Source organism: Trachinotus anak, unplaced genomic scaffold, assembly GCF_046630095.1.
Source record: "Trachinotus anak isolate AG129_WGS33_773 ecotype Australia unplaced genomic scaffold, CSIRO_AGI_Tana_v1 ptg000023l, whole genome shotgun sequence".
In the NCBI taxonomy this organism is placed as follows: Eukaryota; Metazoa; Chordata; class Actinopteri; order Carangiformes; family Carangidae; genus Trachinotus; species Trachinotus anak.
Genome location: NW_027273874.1, coordinates 2,498,562 through 2,523,004, shown reverse-complemented (window position 1 = coordinate 2,523,004; position 24,443 = coordinate 2,498,562). Strand labels below are relative to the sequence as shown.

General features: G+C 41.4%; 2 protein-coding genes across 4 annotated transcripts in view; both read left to right on the top strand.

The window, feature by feature from the left end:
* The first annotated feature begins 968 nt into the window (after positions 1 to 968).
* Positions 969 to 18,131, top strand: tbc1d19 (TBC1 domain family, member 19). 2 transcript variants are annotated; one of them, XM_071459967.1, is made up of 21 exons: positions 969 to 1,199; positions 1,354 to 1,426; positions 1,574 to 1,619; positions 3,248 to 3,323; positions 3,484 to 3,558; positions 3,973 to 4,036; positions 5,152 to 5,198; positions 5,296 to 5,406; positions 5,635 to 5,707; positions 6,752 to 6,790; positions 9,213 to 9,325; positions 10,803 to 10,877; positions 11,113 to 11,175; positions 13,967 to 14,051; positions 14,187 to 14,231; positions 14,531 to 14,563; positions 14,666 to 14,775; positions 14,885 to 14,976; positions 15,533 to 15,648; positions 15,901 to 15,971; positions 17,013 to 18,130. In XM_071459967.1, exons 1-21 carry the CDS (start codon positions 1,104 to 1,106, stop codon positions 17,085 to 17,087), a joined length of 1,578 nt encoding a protein of 525 aa, XP_071316068.1. In that variant the 5' UTR covers positions 969 to 1,103; the 3' UTR covers positions 17,088 to 18,130. The 2 variants fall into 2 exon arrangements, with proteins under 2 accessions (XP_071316068.1, XP_071316069.1); XM_071459968.1 differs by lacking the exon at positions 6,752 to 6,790 and having other exon boundaries at positions 17,013 to 18,131.
* Positions 18,132 to 21,335: 3,204 nt separating this feature from the next.
* stim2b (stromal interaction molecule 2b) overlaps positions 21,336 to 24,443 on the top strand; it is a 41,098-nt gene continuing 37,990 nt past the window's right edge. For both annotated transcript variants that reach the window (XM_071459966.1, XM_071459964.1), the window contains exon 1: positions 21,336 to 22,589. In XM_071459966.1, coding sequence (XP_071316067.1) covers positions 22,457 to 22,589 — 133 coding nt within the window. In that variant the 5' untranslated portion in view covers positions 21,336 to 22,456. The remainder of the gene's footprint in view (positions 22,590 to 24,443) is intronic.

The following is a 24,443-nucleotide window of genomic DNA, read 5'->3' as shown; positions in this document are numbered from 1 at the left end:
TGGCCTGTGCAGCCTCTGATGTCGATGCGTCTCCCAAGTCATAATTGATGTTTGACGAGAAAAGAAACAGCTGGGTAAATAGTCCGAAAGAATATTGTTGATGCTCTAATCCACTTATATCAAAATAAGTAAATAAATAAATAATAGTAGCAATTAGTTTTGGCTAATTTCCTGTTATGTCTTTACAAAAGATTCATATATTCTCCAAAAAAGTGTGCAAGCATCCTGTGATTTTTTTCATGATTGAAATGTGCACATGTGCCTCTTATCACTGATCCACCCTGAACTCATTTTTTCCAAAAGTACCAATGGCCTATACTTGAATGTGAAAATACTTAATCACAAGTAAAAGCCCTTCATGCAAAACCTCACTTAAGTAGAAGTGCAAAGGTGTTGTCAGCAATAAATTAATGTAAGGTATAGGTTATTATGATACATATTGTTAACACTGATTCATGAATGTGTCAGCAGCATTTTCGTTTTGAAGTGGAACAAATTGTGGTTTAATGTAATGCTGGGTAATTTAATCTATAAGAATCCGTCAAATAATCTGACTGCATAAAAATCACATTACTACTGTAGTTCCCTCTGGAGTGTAGCCGGGCAGAAGTAGCCCAACATTAATGTGTAAAGTAATAGTGCCATAAAACTGTGTTTAAAGACAATACTTCAGTAAATGTACTTTGTTACACCCACTGAAATTTGTCCCATGTGAATTGTGTTTCAAAGGTGATATAGTGAGAAATTCATGTATTTTCTTGCATTTAACCCCCCCCCCACAAAATATGCTTGTTAGTTCAATGTTTGGAATTAAAACGATAATTATCACCCTTCACTTTTTGGGAAGAAACCTAAAATTGTCACCCTTTCAATTTTTTTTCTCCCGGAACAGATTTTCACCGGGAACCGAAATACCGGTTCGTTGTTTCCCCCCCTGCAAGCTCAATGACCGTCCTCGGTTGCTAGGTAACCTCTGCAGAAGAGGAGGAGGAGGAGGAGGAGGCAGGTGGAGGCTGCCGCATCGCCGGATGCTGCTAGCGCACAGTGACGGAAAACTGTGCCGCTTCCAGACGCGAAGATAAGAGGAGCTCTGAGATAAGAGGATGGACGAGGGCACCGAGCTGTCTCTGACCATCGCTCACATCGTGCGGCGGCTGAAGGGAAGTCATCTCCACTCTCAGATAGAGAGGCAGGCCAAAGTGAGTGGGCTAGCATGCGGCTAACGGGCGGGTTGCTGTCAGCGTCGACAGTGTCGCAAACACTTGGATTTGCGCTTCTAGTTCATCTTAACGCAGTTTACATACTTATGAAAACGTCCAACTTTCCTTTGTTTCTCTCCCGACTGTTATTTAGGAGTGTTTACATCAACCTGAGATAAAACTGGAGTCTCTCAGAGAGGACGTGCGCAGTTTTCTCAAAACATCTGGTGGGTCATTCATATCGTATTCTTAGCACATGTAAGACATAAACAGCCACAGCTCACTGCTCACTGCTCACTGTAACGACATAATAATTGTCTTATTATTATGATGCTGTCCGTCTGGTGATAATGTATTTTGTGATTGTTTTACAGGCTGGGAGAAGAAGCTGCAGAATGCAGTGTACAGAGAGCTGCATGTGTAAGTTATAGCCAGCCTAAAGTGGGATTTGTCTGAGGCACTGGTGTACACAGACACACTTGTATACACACTCAGGCACCTATTAGGTTTCAGTGCAGTTATTCATGTGGTTGCGTGCAAATGGGTGTATCACATTAGTAAATATTACAAATCTTACAGATCTTTAAATGCTTTCCCTGTGCATTTCATGAAAACAACAGGAGAGAAACTGCACACTTAATTTCGGTTATGGAACACTAGTCTGGCTCATTGATCTGTGAGATGTCGAGGAAGAATCTATCTGCTTTGGCCGTTGACCAACTCTTGAACATATTAATGAAAAGCACAGAGACACAGCCAGCTCACAACCCTGCTCATGCTTCCCCGTGCACGTGTAGGAAATATACATATATATATATATATGTGTGTATTTCTGTATGTGTACTAAGAGGAAAGGGGTGAAGATCCTGATTTCCGCCTGACACTTTTAAATTCCCACAGAGATTACACATTCCTACCTACCAGCACCTTAGTGCATATCCAACAACATACAAAGTATATTTATAAGCATATACACCCAGATACTTCATTATACACTCATATCAAGAGCTATGAGGCCAACCGTGTGATCAAGCATATCTGTATCCATGAAAAACTGCATTAAACTATTAAACTTTATACTTAAGTATTCTTCTGAGGCTGAAAATAAAACTAAACTTTACTTGATAAAAATCCCACCTTGGAACTGAGCATTGTTATGTATCATGAAAACAACTGTCAACTTGTTGCCCTGCCACTGCAGCAATTCAGTGTCTAGCTTCCATTATGTCTTGTTCTTTATCACCTTCCCCTGTCATTGTTATTGGGTTCATATGTTGACTTTGTACAACATTTTATTTTACTCGTGACTTTTGACAAAAAAACCCCATTGGAATTAAGGCCATCAAGAGATTGTTTCAGACTGGTTTAACTTTAACCTTGGATAATTACGCCATAATAATCCAGATTTATGTGCCCTTTCAGTTTTTATCTTTATTAGAATCAAATAGCTAAATAGCTGGAAAACTCGGTGTGTTCTTCAACTCTATTCTCTTACCTTTAAGGGTAAAATCTCACTGCTCTCTCGAGGCTCAGACTGAGACATAGGATGCTTAATGCTTTGCTGTTAAAGGATGACATATAACACTGACTAATGCCTCGTTTTTGCCATTAGTCAGCCCTATGTGCTCTTATACGTGTTTAGATTAGGTTGGACGTTGTTTAACGCACTGAGACCTTGAGTCATTCAGTATGCCCTGAGCATGCTTAGGGTTGAAGAGACATGAGACATTTGCTGCATCTGGTGGAGATGTGCTCTGACTCATCTGAGCTCCAAGTGCAGGGCACTAATAGTGGCCGGCTGTGTGTTTTTTTTTATTTTTTAAAGAAAAATCTGCACATTTTATTTGCCCGTGTTTTGACAACGTACTTCTTTGAAGCACTTATTGTTTTGAAGAGCAAGTTGTTTGTGTATGTATTGGCTTCAGACCCTAAAATCTGTCAGTCATTTGGTGAAAACACAGTGGCATTTTTATGTATTTACTTGATCAGCCCTTCTTCTCTTGTACTGTAACACTCCTCGCCCCCGCTCTTATATTTGCTTATTCTAGCCAACTGCCCCCGAGCCATCCCGCCGCTCCTCCAGAGCATCTCAAAGAGCCGCTGGCCTACATGCGCAAGGCACAGGTCAGTCTGTCTCCTCTTATCTCCATCACTCCTCACTTGTTCATCTTCTACCTCCCCAGCTCTTGTCTTTTTTGGCCCCCCCTTTTTTAAAAAATCTATTAGCTATTTGTAACACAGTGTCTGAGGCCAAATTTGTGCGTGTGTTTGCTTTCTTACACAGGCCAACTGGGAGAAGCGTGTCCTCAAAAGCCTGAACAGCATGAGCACAGAGCTGGGAGTGCCGCTGGCCCGGATGGTAGCTGTCAATCACAGATAACATAGCATAATTGCTCTTAATCCAGATTTTCTGATAACATCTTTTGAACTGCACAGGCCCGCATAGTGTTGCATTTTTGCCAAATGTTGTTATTGTTTTAGCATCATCTTTTGAGTAGTGCATCTTAAGCCGGTATCATTTGAATCCTGCTGCTAAGTTTGACAGTAGCTAAGCGCTAGTTAAGAGTTAGCAATAACTTTAGCTTTACACTGATAATAAGCAGGCAGTGCTGTTTGAAATGTGTTTATTGTTACTATTGTTTGGTTCTGTGCACACGTGATTGTATTTATGACCAAAGAAGCACATTTCTGATGTGACATTTTCAAGATTTGTTGTGTTTTGGCTGTGTGGCGTTGGTTTGTTGAAATCTGCTATTTTCCACCCACTCCACAGAGGCCTGCAGTAGAGCAGAAGGAGCTCACCAACAAATGGAATGAGATGGGCACAGACGAACCAGGTCTCAAGACATTACCCAGGGGTTTGGCCCCGGGCAATCTGTCTTTTATGAAAGATTAGTGTTGATGTGTCTGTAAACTGCTGCATGGCTCAGACACTGGTGTATTTAACATTGGCTGATCTCTAAACGAGATCTACCTCTTCATGTTTGCTTAAACCTTTATTTATCCAGGGAGTTTTTTTTTTTTAAGACGCTCTACTCTGCAACATTTGAAGGAAGAGTTTCCACTTTTTTGCTTTCTGATTTCTTGTCTTAACTTGCTTTTATTAAGCTTCAGATCACAGCCTTTGGGTGAGAATTGGGCAAGAGAAATAAAACAGTACTTGCTTGGACACACTGACACTTTGAGCTGACTAAAACCACAGTGCTAATAATTAGCCGCCAGCCTACAGTGGAGAATTTGATAGTTGTCTTCCCAGCTTAAGTGTATATCAAAAGTATATTTAAAGGGGAGAGTACGGAGTATATTTATATCTTATATTAATACTTTACTTTCCTTGGTTGTTGGCTTTCAATGAACCAACCATTTACACTTCAAGCCAGCACATATACAAAGAACATGGTAATCATGGTGTCCTAACAATGCTATCACAGCACAGCGGTGTATAATAACATTTAGGACTGTGTGCTGTCCCCCAGCTATAAACACTTTGGGCTGTGAATATAGAAGCTGTCCAGACTCCTTGGACGGAGCTGCGATAACGAGCAGGATCCCTCCTTCCGTCCAAAACCTTAACGTGCCCTCGTTCTCGGGATGACACGGTACTTAAATTTACTGCCGTGCTACATAGACGGCAGATGGAAGTCCCACTTGAATCTGGCTGAGTGCGCCTCAGCTGTCCTGTACAGTTCCTTTGACTTTTGTAGAAACTGCCAGCTCTGCCCACACACAAATTGAAGTCAATGCATTCAGAATTATAGTCAAGTTCATGTTGATGAAGTGAACTTCATGGCTGGATACGTTTGTGTAGTCTAGATTTTACAGCTGCTAAACCTGCTCTGTAATTGCGTATGTAAACACTGAGTACATTTGTCAGCTGGAGAAGTGTCCTTCATAAGTGGTGCTATCAACTAATGCTTTATTGAGATGCATTCAAGTGTTTGTATCTCTGCAGATTTAAGCCGCTTTAGGCCCGTCTATGCCCCCAAAGACTTTCTGGAGGTAAGCAGATTCTTTGCTGCTCCGAACATTCAGCACAGTTTTTTGTGTTAGAGAAGAAAAATGGACTACATGTACTACATTAATGCTTTCTACATAGGTGTTAATCAGTTTGCGGAACCCCAACCATGACAGCAGTGAGGATTTGAGCACCAGGAGCCACTGGGGTCTCATCCAGGTTCCCCTCAATGTCAGGGACATCCCACAGCTGGTAAGGACCCCTGTGGGTATCTGGTTCAGTCTTATTGTGTGTCTTATTGAAGTGTGTGTGTGTGTGTGTGTGTGTGTCTATGTGCAGATGTTTTGTCCATTAGTGACCTTACTGTGAGTTCAGTGCATACAACGGTGTATCCTATTATGCTGCCCCAGGAAATGGATGCACAATGGATTTGAAACCTGCCTTTAGTGTGTTTTTTTTTCTTTGTTGTTGAACTCTCAGAGACAGACCTACTCAGAGCTGAACCTGACCATGGGGCAATTGGGGATTGATGACCACGCACACATACATCCAGGTATATACAAAAAGTGCAGATACACTTCTTCATATGGTAGTTAAAGGAATAGTTTTGGGAACTACACGAATGAGCCTATTCCCCAATAATAAGGAGCTAGTTTAAAGGACCAGTGTGTAGGATTTAGGGGATCTATTGGCAGAGGTGGAATATAATATTCCTATTAACAACAATTACCTGAAACTAATAATTATTCTTTTTTTGTAAGCTTGGAATGAGCCATTCACATCTGCATAGGGAATTGGTCCTCTTCCATGGAGCCCACCGCCATCTTTCTACAGTAGCCCAGAGTGGACAAACCAAACACTGGCACTAGAATGGGCCTCTCACCTTTTTACATTTCGTGAAGGCCACCATGGATTCTCCTACACGCTTTGAAAGGGAGACATGTGGGGGTCTGCAACCTCACTGCTAGATGCCACTGAGTCCTACACACTGGTCCTTAAATGGTTTCTGCGTACCATTAAAATCACATGTGGCATGCTGGACCTTGCGTCACAGCTGAATAATTTACTGTTGTAATACTGATTTGGACAGAAGTTAGCTTAAGTGTAGCTTTTAGTGGACGTCATTCTATCAAATATATTGCATGTGGCTGGTAATACAGTTACATAAAACACGCTTACATCACTGCTCACGACTGTTCAGCAGGTTTTTAATATCAAACCTAGACACATTTCTTTTTGCTGCCAGTCATTAATCAGAAATACTCTGAACTAAATACGACTGAGACTGAAATAAACATGTTTACCTAATGAACACTGCATCTTAATGGTGTATAAACCACACTGGCCTCATATCAGCCTGCACTGCTTTCCTGTGCCACATGGCCGTCTGGGGTTTCTCAAACAGGATCTCTGTTAAGTTCAGATATTGACATTGTTACAGTCTGGTGTTTGGCCTTTAAATAGAGTCATATCTTCCATCTCTGGGTTTGTAAATCAAAGAGATAACATTAGTTTGAAAATCAGAGCCAGCACCATCCATCAGACCATTACTGATGAATCAGCTTTGTTCTTTCTCTTTTTTTTTAACCCTGTGCAGACTTGTTTGAAAATGAGTACGTTCAAATCGGGAAAAAAGGTAAGTGCTTGGTTCTTGGTTTTAAATAGTTAAATTTCTTTCTGTGAATCGTGTTCTCTTTTTCAGATTATTTAATTGAGGTATTTAAATATATAAATATGGGACTCCAAACACCGGACTCACCTCTGAGCCACAGGCTACCAGGAGTATCATTATCATCGTTATCACTGAGTCAGTATTTGCGCTTTTAAACATAGTATTAAGTAGAGGAGCTTTATGCTGCAGTTCCAGCCTTGAGTCTGCCATGAATATACAGAAAATACCTAACGTCAGTTTCTGCCATTATAACTCCAGCTCTTTACCCCGTCAGGTGCTGTAATCGGTAAGAGGGGCACTTTAACTTTTAACTCATTGCTCTGCTATGAAACCAGTGTAAACACCAACCTTATTATGGACACCAATCAGACATCAATCGACATGAGTCTGAAAAACACAGGCTGTATTTTATATACACAGCGACACGGTCCACGGTCCACTATTTCATCCTCAGCTGCGTGTTGGCTCTCAAATGCTGAGCTGTGTTCCAGGCCAAGTGTTAAGTGCACTCAAATAGGAAATTTAAGAGGTGAGGAGTGTGTTCGTTTATGTTATGACTGGCCAGCACCTCAAGTCAAGGGCTGTGTGTTTTTGGCTACTGTCGCAACACAGATTTAGGGTAGAATGGAGATGTTGAAGAGTTTGTGTCCAGCATGTGCATCTGTGAGTGTTTTTTGGAAAATTATGTAATAATTGCCATTATGGGAATGGCTGTTAAGATTTTTTTTTCATGTTTATGCCTTTTCAGAGGGCTAGAATGAAACTGTGTTTATGTCTGAGCAAAGCTGTGAGACCCAAACACATAGATGTTAGACTGGCCAACACACCAATGTTTTCAGATTAACATGAGCCATGATTTTTAATTGGCAAATTAGTAGTGCGAGCCATGATTTTGCACAATTCAAAGCCTCAGCTGGAAGATTATTATTTACCGTTTCTGTCCTGATTGATCTTGTTCTCTTGTAGAAAACAAACCTCTTCACAGTTTCAGAGTTGAGCTGCCTGCCTGTTGTTGTGAAGTCACTGAAGCTGTGCAGGTGTTCAAGTTCCCAGCTGATTTAGTCGCCTCTGTACAATTCTGGGTGACTGCTGTTTGTACATATTATGTCATTCCGCCAGAAAGTCATGAGGCTTTTCTATTGATCCTTGTTGGTCGGATTTCAGATCGATCCGACTTGGTTATCCAGTGAAATTTCAGGATTTTGTATGTTCTCCCTGGACTTCTGTTTTAGCTTTATAGTTTGCCTTTAAATAAGACTGGACAGTGGTCATGACTGACAATTGTTAAGATCTACTTTAACAGTAGAACAAGCGGAGAGGAGTCATGAAGTCAGCTGACTGGCTGCTGGCTAATGTTGGTTTGGCAGCAAAATTGACCTAATGTTTGCTAACATTAGCTAACATTTGCCTTGCAAGCTGCTGATCATACCAGATCAAGCATAGCTATGGTGACAAAACCCCTGAATGTACTGCATCGAACAATTCAGCTTTTCATATGTAAGAGGAAGAAAATGTGCCCATCATAATGTCCCAAAGTACAAGGTGATTACTTTACATTCTAATTCTGATCAACAGTCCATATTCCAAAAATATTTAGTCTACAATGATGTAAAACAAAGAAAAGCAGCAAATCGTCAGGTGTGAGAAGGTGAAACCAAAGTTTTTACCATTTGTTTAAATAAATGACTTAAAGGAATAATTCCACATTTTAGTAAATACACTTATTTGCTTTCCTGCTGTGAGTTAGGTAAGAAGATCAACACCACTCATCTTTAAAAAGATGTGTCCAGCTGCTGGTTAGCTTAGCTCAGCATAAAGGCTGGAAACTGGTTAGGCTAGGAACTTTATTGTTCATGATACCAGCAACTTTGAAACGCATTCAGTGACACTTAATATCTTTCATTCAAAAATAAAAGTATAAAAATGACAATTAGCAGTTTTATTGGGGGTTGCGTGCTGGAGTATTTCTTGGCTGGGAGCAGTGACTTCCTGGAGTCTTGTCATCACTGTGAGCTTTGCCAGGCAACCAGTGGAGACTCCAGGAAGTCACTGCTGCTGGCACAGAGTTTGTCCAGCAGACATTGTTACTTTTGGACGGAGCCAGGCAAGCTGTTTCTCCCTGCCTCCAGGCTTTATGCTAAGCTAAACTAAGATATCTATCTGATGGCTACAGCTTCATATTTGATGGACAGACATGAGAGTGGCATCAATCCTTTCAACTAACTCGCTGCTAGAAATTGAATAAGCATACGGGCAGGAAGGAAATGTGGAGTGTCTGTAAGTGTCTTTCAGTCTCATTCAAACCCCTCTCTCTCTCTCTCTCTCTCTCTTCCTCTCTCTGTCTCTTTCTCTCTTGTGTTTTACTTTTTGTCTCTGCTTTGTCTAGTGGTTGCGGATCAGGACAGTGCAGCAGCGCAGCAGTACAGCAGACAGGGCTGCCCCACCGGGCTCCGAGCAGACCTGTGGGCCCTCATCCTGAACTCCACCAACCACCCACCGGTAGTGTTAGTGTTACACCTCTGAATTGCACCTCACCTATAAAACAGCCATTCACACACAGCTGCAGTGATTCCCAAAGTTTACTACAAGCTGAATTTTCAGCTGCGACTATTTTCAGGTCTTTTTTTTTTTTTTTTTTTTACTTGTTTCATCGGAGAATCCTAACAACGCTGTTCATCTGGTATCCTGGCATTTACACTGCACAGTAAAAACCAACAAATGGATCACCAGCTGACCTACAAGTCCTACATAATCTGTGTACTAGACCCTGCGCTGTTTATCTTAGCTCGCCGCAGCTTGTCCCATGTGTACAGTTGCTAAGATAATCAAATGCTGCCGATTTAGCACAGTTAGCCCAAACAGAGCGGCTGCCTGTCTGTGTGGCGGAGTGCTGTGTAAACGCTGGAGTCCAGAGTCTCCTGTCGAGGCCAAGTCGATAAAACAATACTTGTGATGGGAAGATTGATTTCTGAGGGAGAGTTACGGGGACCTGACTGAGGTCTGGAGTGTGTCAGTGTGCCTCTGGACGGCACAAGGGCAAACACATTAAACAGTCAGAGCCGGTTGGTGACAATATGTGCATTGCGTCACTTTTTAATTGTGCAGATTTGTCTGCATCTTGAAAACTATGTTGACCTTTAACGGCCATTGGTTCACAAACATTTTTAGAGGCAAGTGACTCCTGTTGGCTTAAATAAATATTCAATTACTCCACCGTATCTGCAGCTATATCATAGAAACATATTACATAGAAAAAGTTTAGAAGGAGTTTATCTTTCTCATATTGATTGATAAACTTCTCTTTTGTTTCTGTGCCTAATTTCAGGTTGATTTTATTCTGGAGAAATATATCCAAAGTGAACTGCAGTGAACCACCTTTTCACTCAATAGGACCAAGATATATAGTCAACTTTAAGCAACATTTATTTTAACTCCCCTCCATTGGCTTTGTCCATATAACTCCAGTGTCCTCTCTCAGCTGTCAGAGTGACATGACTCTGTTTCTGTTCTCCTCACATCCGCAGCACTGATCATTGCCAAGGTGCTTCACCACTGCCACAGAGGACGTTTTTATTGCTCCGTCCACCCTGTCGTCTGTTCTTTACTTCATTTATGATATTCTGTCTAAAACCGGAGACACATTTGAGTTTAACCATGTGGTCGGAAACACAATACCCATCCTTTAAGTTTGGTTTAATCCTGCTGTCGTCACTGTCAGGGAGAATACATAATGTTGATTTAAAAGTGATTTAAAGAGGGTGATGGATTTTTTAAAATAACAATTGAACGAAACTGTTCCCTTTTACTTAACATATTTATTAGAAAAACTGGAACTTTGTATGTTTGTACAGAAAATTGCATCATAGGGTTAACTTTTTTTTAACAATTTGATTTATGAACCACACACTGGGCTGTGGATGTGAGCTTTATGCATGTTACTGTGCACATGAAACATGTTGGATCTTTGCCTTCCCAGGATGTGATGCATTATGAACAGCTGAAGGCTGGAGTCATACAACACGACCTGCTGGTGGACAACCTAATCTATAAGGTATGGTCATGTTTGTGTAACTGCACAGGCGGGATGTTAGGTTTTCAGATGAATTTTTCACCAAAAAAATGTAATAATAAACATTGATTGGTATCAATGTTTATTATTACAAGTTCTTGTTTTCTGGTTTGTTTTCAAAGAACCTTCACACAATCTCAGTTCCTCTATGTGAACTATTATCTTTGCTGATTTGCAAGCTGTGCAAGTAATGTGCTTTTCTTCTCCTGCCCACCAGGATGTGAAGCTCACAGCCAGTAATGACGACTACTACTTTGTGTTTGAAGACTTCCTCTATCAGGTGAGGTCTCATTTTTCACTTGAGCTTTCCACCTCTCACACAGCAGTGCTCTTGCTTGAAGCCACCGAAAACATGGTGTCAAGTATTCCATTTTTCTGTCAACAATTATAGGTAAAGCTTTGGGGGAAAAACATCCTTAACTTGGACTCAGCTAATCTGTTTCTTTTGGACTGTGTAGGTGTGGGTTGATCAGATTTTATTGCCATATAAGCAAACCACACCAAACTGACATCCCATGTGAGATAAAATGAATCCTAGTTGGTGCTCATACATGTGTGACATCACCTTGTTCCCACAGTAAATCAGTGAGGACAAATATAGAAATCTCTCATGTTAAGTTACTAAACTAACTAACTTGTGTCTTTGATGTTGGATATCATGCTCGTGGCAAGAGACAGCAAACACTCAAAACTTCCACTGTCACAAACTGTTGTTTATCTCCTCTCAGCATTACAACATAGTTAAAACCCCAAAGGCCTTTTGTGTCTATTAACGTCACATTGCCCACTGTTATTAGCATAAGTGGCTGTTACACAAACTGACCTCCACATGGGCTCCCACTGCTTTTAAATACAGCCACCGTCACTGCTGTGTCTTCTTCATTCCACTATATAAGAGCTTCATCATCAGTAATGAGTTCTTTGACGGCTGCAAACATTTCAACTTGTGTCAGTTCTCTGTCACGTAAGGACAATTACTGAGTGACAGCATTCCTCTTTATCTACAGGTACATTTCCAGCCCAGACAAGGATATGACTTGTTATTATTAGCTTCTCTGGTCGCCACTTCTCTGTTTGCCTCTGGTGCTCAGCTGATAAACACACACACACACATATATACTAGGCAACCGTTTTATTCAACAGCTGTTAACAAGTCATGCTCCTTGGTGGCTAACCAATGAGTACACAGGTGTAGCAAGAACAAAGCTCCAGTATCCCTGTCAATATTGACTAATGATAAACTCACTAGGCAGTGAAACAATCTACTTATTGTGGGGGGAGCGTGGATTCACACAGGTGCTTTTTTGATCTTCAGAAGTTATGCCAGGGAAAAAGGCAAGGAAGTTCTTAAGAGCACTCGAGAAGTGGGATTTACCAGAAATATTTAAAGCGATGTCACATTGTGGCCACTTAAGATGTTTTCATTATTAAAATCAACACCCTTCAGTGCAGGAAATAGATGATCAGTATGTCCTCACCTGATTAGATGCCCCTACAAAACAGTCTACCCCCAGGAAAATGTCTATCAGACTGCGTTAAGTAGAAAGAGCATGTACTGAGCTGTGGCATCAAGGCAAAGTGGCCTATTTACATTCACTTTTCAGATGATATTCAAAGATGAAGAAAATGAATTTAGCTTCATCCTGAGAGAATGCCCTGCAGTACACAATCCATCCAAACAGACAAAAACACTTCAAGACCACCCAATTCCTGCAACCGGTAAAAGAATCGTCAAGGTCAGACGGGAGGCAGCCTACACACACACTACAGTCCTCATCTGCTGCCTTTTTTCATATTCTCCCATTAACAAGGCTTTATGAATTGCTGGCAGTCTCATTTTGGCTCAGACAGACGACCCGCGCCCCCCGCCCCAATGTAATTCTTCTTAAGTGGTCGCTGGAAATGAAATCTGCTCCCAAAATGACACAGAAATGGGAGTGTAATGGAAAGAGCTCCCACTTATACGGTCATTTTGTGAAACAAGTAGTACCATTTGAGGTTACTCGGCTGCTGTCTGCCTCAGTACATCCTGAAACGCTGGATCCAGGTGTGCTGCCTTAATGACATTCTTACCCAAGAGGCTGCTCATGGCCATCACCGTCTCTCGGACAAATAAAAGTGTATTAACTACTGTCGCTTCTGTCCGCTGTCCTCCGGCAATGTTACATACTGAGCTTGTAATCCATGCACAGTGGCAAGAAAAAGAATCATCTGCATTACTTTTTAAATTTGTCTTGAAATATGGTGAAAGTTACTATAATGAATAAACAATCTGTTTTAACTAACGGCGCACAAACCATTGTATTAACCCTAATCCTAGTCTATATTGAAAACATCATGCAAACATTCACAGTGTATGTTGGAAAGATTATGTCAACCCCTCCACTATCGACCAACATCAACCAAAGCTCACTAGAGTCCACTCAATGAAACCAGACTGGAGGTTTACGTTAGAGCTACTCTGACTTATAAAAAAACTTCCTGTGAATTTAAGATGTCTGCTCAAGAATTGTGGATTTGGATAAAGCTGAAACTTGTTATGAAATCACCTCAAAGAGTTTAGATCTTCATCAGCCCACAGTCAGACCAGCTAAGACGACCACAAAGACACAACGCAGATGCTCACTGAGGTAAAGCAAGAAGCTGGTTAATATCTCTGTTCATTAGTCAATCATATGGTGCACGGTCGCACAGAGCACCGGGGAGGAAGCCACCTTTACACTCCACACTTCTCAGTCAGAGCCCAGACTTGAGGTTCAACCAGTCATTAAATATCCAAGGGTTCACTTATGTTTCCTGCCAGCACTGTGAATTTTAATGGGTGTGTTCAATAAAGACATGAAAGATTATAATAGTTTTAGTGTTATTAGCTTAAGTACACAGTCTTTGTCTACACTTGTGACTTAGATGAAGATCAGCTCATATTTTATGACAAATGAATGCAGAAAACCAGGTCATCCCAAAGGGTTCACATTTTTTTTCCTTGTGTGTTTAATAATCCAGGGTCAGTTAATTTAGCTTGAATGTGTGTGTGTGTGTGTGTGTTTAATCCCGAACCTGTGTGTTCCCAGGTGTTGCTGTGTTTCTCCCGGGACACCGCCGTATTGGAGCACTTCAAATACAACAGTGCCACTCCTCCTAAATCCTACATCCAGGGTGAGATGATGTGCCCTTCGCCAAGGACACACACACTCACACGCACTTAGACACACATCAGTCACACCATTAGGAAGCCACAGGCGTAGTGCTGCAAATCTTGGTCATCAATGCCTTTGTGTGTCTGTCTCACAGGGAAAGTGGGAGATGAGGAGTGTGCTGTTGTTTATCCTCCCAATGGTGAGCCTGCATCTTGACATTAATGTTATTTTCTAATGAATTTACAGTGTATTTAGGGATTTGAATATAAAGAAATTAGTGAAAGTGCATGTTCCATTGTATTTATTACATGGACTTATCTTGGTATATTTAATGTGAACATGCCCAGCATTTATTAACGTGAGACTGACATTTGATAGTAAACTACAAAACTACCATTTTTTCATATGTGTATTGTGTTGTATTTGTTATTTATATATTTGTTGATAATAGAATAAATGTCTATTAATTGCATTGACTTGAAAATCTCATTTGAGCAGGTGTAATCCCTTTCCATGGGTTTTCAATGTACGGTGAGTACGTTTTGCACCTGTTAATGTGCTGTGTTAATGCCACAGAATTAGCAGCATAAAACAGGGAGTGCTTATGTGTGGATGTGTGTCTTTGTCCCACAGTGGCACCTTTGTGTTTCCTTTACAACGAGCCATCCAAGCTGTACAGTGTATTCAGGGAAATGTACGTCCGCTACTTCTTCAGATTACACTCCATCTCCTCCTCTCCCTCGGTAAGCTCTTGAGTTTTTGTGTGTGACTGCTAAATCTCAAGGTCAAAATATTGTGTCTACATCTATACAATGCAGTGTACTGAGTGTGGTTACACATGTGCTCCTGCAGGGTATAGTGTATCTGTGTCTGCAGTTTGAATGGCTGCTGCAGACCCACCTGCCTCAGCTGTTCTACCACCTCCGACAGATAGGCGCACAGCCGTGAGTAGCCTGCATGCTGCTTCATCGCAGGTCTGTGTGGACCTGTGAAATCACCAGTGGTAAAGATGCGTAAAAGAGCAAAACATGACAATTCTGTATTCTTTAATTATAACTTTGGGCATAACTGTCCCACAGTCGCAAACGCCTTTTGAGTGACATGTTGAATATGCAGTTAAATGCTCAGGAAGGTTTCAGCACCACAAGTAGGTGTGTGTTGGCCATAAACTGTTCCTATCTGGAACATTAAGCTGGTGCTCTAAGGTGTATGAGTCAGATCCACCCTGCACAGAGATGCATTTTTTCTTGTGGTTTTGCTCTTTTGTTGCAGACCTACAGTTATGAGCTGCTGCCATCTTGTGGTGCATTACTAGAATTAAAAAAAAAAGAATTTAAAAAGTTGAAATTGAGGGAAAGAGTTAAGAAAAAGGTTTGTGTTACATCTGAATTTCCCTGGTTAGTTCTCAGAGTATTATCTTTGCTTATTATGGAGCTCAAGCTCTTGAAGCCTTCAATAATGTGTCAACTGTGCAAAATGATGTGATGTTTCCGTCCTCAGGTTGCGTATTGCCTTTAAGTGGATGGTGCGGGCCTTTTCTGGCTATCTGTCTACTGACCAGCTGCTCCTTCTCTGGGATCGTATCCTGGGATACGACTCACTGGAGATAGTTGCAGGTAGGAATACTGCACTCATACTCAATTAACAGTCTCGATATTTGTAATACAATTATTATTATAGCTGACACTTAATGCCTCATTTTCTCATTCATTGTCTCTTCTTTCACGTCTTCTCCCTCTGTTTCTCAACCTCCTTTACCCATTCTGCCCATCCCTCCCTTTTCGACATGCAATCCTCCTCCCCTCTCTTATATTACTCTTCCTGTCATTTCTCCTTCACTCTTCTTTGCTTACACTCACCTCCTCCAGTCCTAGCAGCTGCTGTGTTTGCCTTCCGCGCAGAGAACCTGATGGAAGTGATGTCACTGGCCTCAGCTGAGGTATGATCATTTCACATTGGACCTGTGTGAATGTGTGTGTGTGTGTGTGTGTGTGTGTGTGTGTTTGAAACCCTGATTCCAGCCCTCTTCCTGCTGCCCACATACTCCTGAAAGGCTGTAAATAGCTTTTGATGACCAGCCAGTACCAGTAACCCAGTGTCCTGCATACACGTCTGAAAAAACTAGACAGTAAAGAACCCTCACCCTCTCACCCAGCTCCGAGTAGCGTCCCGCCAAGTCCTCCGCCTCCACATCCCAACATCACTTATGAAGGATTCAGTCACTGTTGGACTAGCCATAATAAAGATCAGCGGCCATCTTTCGGTGCAGAATCATGTTAATAACTAAGCAAACACACAGCTAATGAGTGCATCCAGAATTAGCTTGTGCAATGCAACTCATGTTGCATGATTACTGTAACTAGTAATGTAACTCTTGTGCATGCCAGCACTGTATACGGCACCCGCTCCCATACTGCGGTCCCGCTATCATATGACTGAACCCAAGAGTAAACCGCACGATGACTCGCCTCACACACTCCCCTTTTCACCTCCGCAAGAGTGATGGGGTTAAACTACAATGTGATGCATGGGGCGACAGGCAGTTCTGCTTCTCTGAGATACTGGACAGCACTATTTGCTTGCTCATTTACCACCTGCCCTTGGAGAGAGAAGGTACCATAACATACTGCTCCTTATCTTATATTTAGAACTTCAGGCCCAGCGTTGAAATCTTAAACCCTCTCTCTAAACACGATAGGGTCCCTAAATTTAATCTCCCACCGATCCCAAAAGGACAGGGTGGGGAGCGGTGTACTCTTTAAGCATGGATTGTCGCTTCCTAAGGATCCTGCATCATCATTATGCGTGTCGGTCTGTGTGGTTCTTTTTTTAAATCCTTGAAGAAGACTTTTGGAAAGGGTGAGGGTGTGCTTTATAGCCCCTCTCATGAGGGCGTGTAAGGTAAAATTGCTGTGGTCAGGAGGGTTGTGAATTTAGATGATACATCTTATCTCTGTTTTGTTTGACATACATACTGCAGGCTGTCCTCGCTGACCTTTCAACTCTGAAGGTCATGCCACTTATCCAGATCTTTCTATTTGCCACCGCCATCTGAGGAGCGCCGAGCCTGCAGTACGAGTGGTGGTATGTACGTGCCACTTGAAGCATAAAGAGACACTACAGTAATGCCACTTTGCTATGCCATAACCACACCTATATGACTAATCATCTATCAAGAAACACTGGACTATAGCGCGGGGTATCAAGGAATAACAAAGGCAAACCTACACAGGCGTTACACACTTCATCCTGCAGTGGTTCGAGCGAAAAGCCAAACCCCTCTCTAGCATGTATGCACCAGAAATAGTGAATACCCAGTATCCTGTTATTAGATATTATACAGTATATAAGTATAGCCTACAGACCAGTAAGGTTAAGCTAACCTCCATAAGCCATATGCTCTGCAGGAAAGATGATACACACAGCAGTGCTTGGATCAGCTGAGAAGCTCATTAGGAGATGAGTTGCACGCAGCAGTAATTGTATTGCGATAGCAGCGTGCGAGAGAGAACAACAGTAACGTCTCCAAGCTTGGCTAATGAAGTGTTAATTAGCTCTTGCAATTTATTCTGCTCCATGGCTCCTGCGTGTTTTTACACTATTAGATAAAGCTGTTGCTGATGAATGAGGAGATTGCAAGCATTAGTCTGCTCCAGTGTGTTGAGAGAAAACGTCAAAAGACACAAACTGAATTAAGACTGTAACTCATAGGATTAGAGGCTGGTGTGTATACACATAATGTATTGTATTTATAAAGGAATTGCATATTACTGCACTCTTAAGGGACATTTAGCACCTTCAGTGCCAGTATTTATTTATTTTATTTCATTGTGAATATTTTACGGTTATTTTTCAATTTGAATTATGAATTGAATGCCTGAATGTATTGACCATTTTTGTCCTGTTTAAAAAGAAAAAAAAAAGACAGTGTATGTCACCTTTGGTTTAAATGCAATCAAATCATTTTTTTCTTAATTATTAACAGTATGTTTTGCCAGTCAATGCCAATGTCTTTCATCCAACACATTTTAATGTTTATTTGGACCTCATTTAACACATTTTTTTTTTAAATAAAATAAAATTTTGTTGAATCGCTTCCTGTACTTTATTCTATAAGATCTTAGACATTTCAAGGTCTTAAGACTTGGACCTTGAAATGTCTGACAGATTTTTAGTCAGTCTTGCCTCAGTAGAAGCCGCCTGATCGCTCCTGCTCCACAACTAATTATTTTACTCGGTTTGTGTGGCACGGTAAATATTTGGAGAGGGCGTGCTATACTCTGGAAGATAAGCATAAGCATTTCTAGAGAAGGCAGAATGGGTAAGTGACAGGTAGCAGGATTGAGGGACCTGACCGTCTGCCCCCTCCTCACAGCCCTCCTCCTACACGTAGCATCTGCTCTATTCCTCCCTCGTTTGTTGGCTGCCTTCCTCCATGCTGCCCCCTCTGCGGGCTCGTATCGAATTATGCTGTTCTTCTCTTTCGTCTCTCCCTGTCTCCCGGTTCCTGCTACATCTGCCACCTGTTTACTAGGACTCCCACGGCTGACTCTTTTATCAGTCATGCACCTCCTTTGGCCCCCAGAAGACTGTTTCTCCTGAGACAGCTATTACTTGCTGTGTAGTTGGCACATAACGGCAGTCCCTCCTGGTGGCTGTTGTTCTGCATTGCAGGGTGATGTGTCTTCTGTCCATCAACACTGTGAGGCTGGCCATCGCTGAAAGATTTCTGCTTGAAAGCCGTATCAAGTACAGTGAGCTTATTAAGTGTTTGGACAGCAAGGAGCTGTTTGATGTTTTGGCTATGTGCTCTCGTTACTGACGATATAAAATGACTCAACAACTATGAGGTTATGTTTTCGAACCATATCATATTGAACAGTGTAATGAGGCACTCCTGTGTAATCCCTCCCTCCCAGTTAAGGGTACCACAAGTGTATGGATTACAGTTGCAGTTCAGATAAAGCACAGATTTCCCTATGTGGCATTTATATACTTATGAAATATGTATAATAGTGTTCTAACAAAAACCAATACTTGAAAATAGACTTGATAAAAGGCAAAATGTTAAAAGGCCACAAAGCAGGAAAAAAAAGATTTAAAGAAAAACCCCAGAATAAAATTCTAAATACTTCACCTGTGGTCTTTAAAGGAGCTCTATGTAAGTTTTGCTGTTGCAAGTTAACGTTAGCATTAACAGCTGTTTCCGTCTCAGTCTAGAAGAAATGTGTGTTCAGCATCAAACTTAATTCAAAACTTAATTCCTTTACTCACCAACAGCTTCTTTTCTTCTTTCTTTCTAGCTCTGGTCGGCCTGTCTCGTCCCTTTCTGATACCGAGTCACTGTAGCGTCCAGTGTGTCCTGACGAAGTAGCTGCTCAGAGGACACAATGTAACATTTTGTATTATAAACACAATCAGGCTGAAGCTCTTGCTGTGACTGGTAAGTAAACAGTGGCTAATGCTAACGTTAGCTGTGTAGAAAAAGCAAAACTTACATATAGGTCCTTTAAAGCTAATTTACATTCATAGCCCTTTGTCAAACATGACTCAGGATTTCACTGTAACATCAACCATTAAATTAACTAGTTAAATATGCAGTAGTATGTACAGTAGGCTCCCTGCCAACTCTCACCTTCACTCCTTGGGCCAGTCATTTCACATGGGGATCCCAGGACAGCTGAGAGTGCAATAAGACATGTGTAACGTCACATAAAACGGGAAACTGGAATAAGATCTACTCCTTACTGCAAGTGATTTACCCTGAGCTTTTCCCTGGTCCATCTCTTGAAACAGATGTGCTGTTTAAATCAGTTCTGCTCTGTGAAGGCAGGTTTTCTAATGGAAGCATATCTCAAGAAAAATACTGGTTCTGTTTTCACCAACGTCTGAATTCTTATAGAAACGGAGAGGGGCCCAAGGATGTTATGAAAACCTACATGTAAATGGTAAAAGTAGAATTTTCAGATGAGATTTGGACAGTCTGAATGTCTGTTGTGATGCTTCAGTCTCCCTGCTAGGTTGCATCCTGAACTGTAACTGCAAGAAGCAACTCTGGCTTTACTTAAAAGTCTCAGATATCCACTGAAACTAATGTGCTTTGGACAAAATCTAACCATCCCACCATCTTTGGTCATCTTTGTATTTGTTGACATGAAAAGATCATGTTGTTTCAACACAAGGACGCAAATAGAATATTGAAATTAACCTGAACTCAATTTGTATGGGATGGCCCTGACAGTCCCCACACACAAACACACACTATGGGGAAACCCTGGCTTTAAAAAGAAACACAGATGAAAGTTCATTTTGATTATTGAAGCAGTGGTTAGACAAACAAATCTCTTATCTCTAGTTCCATTTTCCAGCTTATGTCATTTTTTTTTTTTTTTTGTCCTGAAAAAGTTAGTAAGTGGACCTTGAGTTATATTTTGTCAAAAAAACGTACATCTTCCTGTACCTCAGTCAATAATTGAAATGTCACATTTAGATTGCATATTTTTTTTAGAATAATGAAAAAATTGTCAGGTCAAATGTAAGCCTCATAAAACCTTCTTAAAACAAGCTGGTTCTCAGACCACAAAGATTTTCAAAGTAAAAGGTGAATGGATGTGTTATTAATGTTTATAAGACTGCATTTGTTTGCACATCAAATAACTAAGTGTTTTTCTACACTCCATTTTTTCAAGTGATGCGAGTAGTGGTTATGATGATGATTATTATTTGTAATAGTATTGGTAATATTATATGATAAATAGTATTAATTAGTGATTGTAATATTATTATTTGCTCTGCTATTTGTAACATCGTTTTAAAAAAGTGCTATATAAATTTCATTTTATCCTGCGGTGTTCTTTTATTTCCCGCGCTGAGCATCTTCAAAAGAAACAAAAAGTGGTGTCTGAACCAGCCAATCAGGCTCTGCCATGTTGGGACAGCGCAGCCAATGAGAGCGCTCAGCCCGGAGGAAAAAAACTTGGATGGCCCGGAGTGGGGAATCGGAGAACAATGAAGCGGGTGTCATCCTCACGACAGGAGGGGGGGGGGAGAAACGAGAAGTTTCTGTGGAGGATTCCTCTGCTTTGGCAGCGGGTCAGGAATCCATCACAGCAAAAAAAAAAATAAAATAAAATAAATAAATAAATAAATAAACCTGGGGGTAGGAGGGAGGAGATACCCCCGTTGAATTGCTTCAAAAAAAAAAAAACAAAAAAACAAAAAACAAAAACAAACCTCCGGTGGTGTTAATTAAGCCGCCCCCTCCTCCTCTCCTCCCCCTGGTTTTGCATACTGACTTCCGCCCCGCATCAGCCGGCGGGCAGCTGATATGACGGGAGGACGCGGAGCCACGCAGAGCCCGCTGAGAAACTTTTCCACGTAGAGAGTGGGCGGATGTCGTGTGCGGTTGAGACGGGTCGGAGAGGGGATTAAAGGGGGGGGGGGGGACACGGAGGAAGAGAGAGAAGACCTGAATGTGATTTTTTTTTTTTTTTTTTTTGTGTGTGTGTGTGTTGATGCGATGGGATTTGCTACTTTCGTATGAAGAGGCGGAACCTGCGAGACGCTGCGAGTCCAATATGCTGAAGCTGTCCCCGGTGTTTGTGTACTGTACGTGGAAGTACAGGGACTGTGTTCCTCCAGGGATTTCACGCAGCTTGGTGTTTCTCTGAAGCCCACGGATACCCACGGTAGAAAAGCTGCTGTTATTGTTTCGGACTGGGGATCCCTTCAGACAGCCTTGCATGTGCTTTGCTCCTTAGCTTGTCCGTATTCAACACGGTGTTTTTTTTTGTTTTTTTTTTTTAGTTAGCTAGTGTGCATTTTTTTTATTTTTTATTTAAATGTATAATATTAGACATGGGGGTCTCGCTTGCCGTAGCTCCCGGTAGTCACCCCTCAGGAGCTGCAGCCAGTGAACCCATTACAGGCTGCTAGCTTTTTTTTTTTTTTTTTTTTTTTTTAATGAAAGGGGTCTTCTTTCAAAGTAGTTCGCCTTGCCCTTGACTCACCATGGACTATTATATTATTTTATTTTTTCACGCTCCTGTGAGGTTCACTGTCAGCAGTGACGGCTTCTGTTTGAGCTGTTAGCCGGTAGGTTTGCAAACAAGTCTACTGCGGGATTTTTTTTTTTTTAAGTTGGTGCATTTTCCAGGTGTCTCTTTTTTTTCTCGTGACACCACCATTTCTGTCACTTCAGCTCTAAAAACAAAAAAAGACTGATCATTTTTATTTTATTTTTTTTATTTATTTTTTTTTTAATCTTTGGCTGGCTATTGCACCTGACATATTTCCGTATATATATATATATATATATATATATATCTATATATTTAAATTGCCCCTGTGCTTTAAAATCTCCATCCACACTCTCAGTCCCGGTCCCACGGATAGGAAATATTAGCTCTTCATCTCATTTCCACCATGAGTTACATCCACAAGGTGGTGAATGTGTTGCTACGTGGACTCGTCATCTATGCGGTACTGGGCTTGGAGTGCACTTACTCGAATGATCTACCCAGCCACTCGTCTGATGCTGCAAATGTAGCCACCACAGGTAAGCGCAGTCCGTGTCGGATACAAAGTGTCTCCAATTTATTTACGCATGTACAGTGTTACCCCCCCCCCCCCCCCCCCCCACCTCCTCTTCCTCCCCTCCCCCCTCTTCCTCTTGCTCCCAGTTGGCTTCCACGGGGAAAGCCGAGGAAAGCCCTGCGCAGGGGCTTTTAATGTGAAGTGATGCATTTTTATGTCGACAGTCACCTTTTTTTTTTTTTTTCTCTTCCTCCTACACCCTCCTCTCTCTGTGCATTGCTGAGAAATGCATGACATGACAGGAATGCAGGATGCATCCTCACTGAAAGCAAAAAGTATTTACTGTAATGGTGCTCAGTGCCACCAAGGATGTTGTACTAAAACACCCACAGATTGGATTTATCCCCGTCTTTGCCTGACACAGACCTTTACAGCATGAATGCATCCTTACACACACACACACACACACGCACACACACACACACACACACACACACACACTACACATGCAGCTTTGAAAGAAACATCACATTTATGCAAGTTAGAAGATAACAGGCCCCTTCTGATATAGAAACCACCTATATCCTTCTGTGTTTACAAAGGTGGGTGATTTGACTCATGCTGATCATTGTCAAAAGGCCACAGGTAAGTGTACATGACAGTGTTTACACTGACATACAGGTGCAAGAGTGTGTTTAAATGTATACAGTATGTGGAGCCATTCAAAACCTATTGAGTGTTCATATGTTATGGTTTGAGCAACTGTTTTACTTGTGTGCATAAGACCTCACATTTCAGATGGTGTGTTTGGTAGCATATCCTACTTAAACCCACCAGACTGAATCGGACATTGTTGGAGATATCCGATATCTTAGACATACGTTGTTCAGCTTAGGTGTCAGTCTTTTAGTGGTTTTATGTCATTTTGCTAATTCCACTTCCTCAAATCTTCTTCTTTTACGATGGAGACCTCTTACGTCGATCCCTGTCGCTAACATAGCAGTGCAACTGAAAGTCACCACAGACTGACAGATGAGGTCAAACAAAACCTAATGCTTCTGTAATAAGTGGCTGATGTGTAACCAGAGAGGACGTTCATGTAAATATTTTCCAAATGACATTCGCGCTAATGCATTTTGACAGGCTTGCAGAGTTGTTCATGGTTTCCTTTCCTCCTTTTCAAGCACTTGACAGTTTGTTATAAGTCTGTTCTCTTTGTTAGCTGAGCTCCGAACACAGTCTGTGATTTAAAGGAACAGTTCGACATTTTTGGGAAGCGACAATTTCTTTTTTTACTCCCTTAAAACAGGGAATTTGTGTTTTGGCTCTGGTTTTCTTAAAGATAAATGTTCATCATTGAGCTTTAGTGGTGTTTGTAGGTGGATTTTGTTACATTCAGACAGAGTCAGGTTGGCTGTTTCTCTGTATTTCCAGTTTTTGTGTTAAACTTTAAGCTAACTGTCTGCAGGTTGTAGCGGACAGGCAAAAATGTGAAACTATTCCTTTAAACTGAATTGAGCACAGTGACACGCTCAGGCCGTAGTCAATCTCAGCTGTAGTCTACTGTTTGGAAAATTTCCAGAGCCACATCCTTCATCGGAGGATGGAGTTTGCCTTGAGGAGAGATGATCAAAATACCATATCATAGCAACTGAGCAAACTCCATCCTCTGATGAAGGTCACACAATGCGACTGAAAGTTACAAAAAAAAGTCCCATTGTACGAATTCAGACCACATCCTGGTTTTTGAAGGTGTGTTACAGAAACATTTACCTAAGGCATTTCATTTGCTCACATGCATTTACAAGCAAATGATCAAGGACGAGTCAAACGATGCAAACGCAAATATTAGCCTTCACCTGCAGTGCCATTTTAA

Coding starts and splice junctions, on each gene's coding strand:
- tbc1d19 (XM_071459967.1), top strand. CDS start 1,104: ATGGACGAGGGCACCGAGCTGTCTCTGACCATCGCTCACATCGTGCGG. Junction 4,037..5,151: donor GATGGGCACAGACGAACCAG/GTCTCAAGACAT, acceptor GTATCTCTGCAG/ATTTAAGCCGCTTTAGGCCC. Junction 15,972..17,012: donor TGTCACTGGCCTCAGCTGAG/GTATGATCATTT, acceptor TACATACTGCAG/GCTGTCCTCGCTGACCTTTC.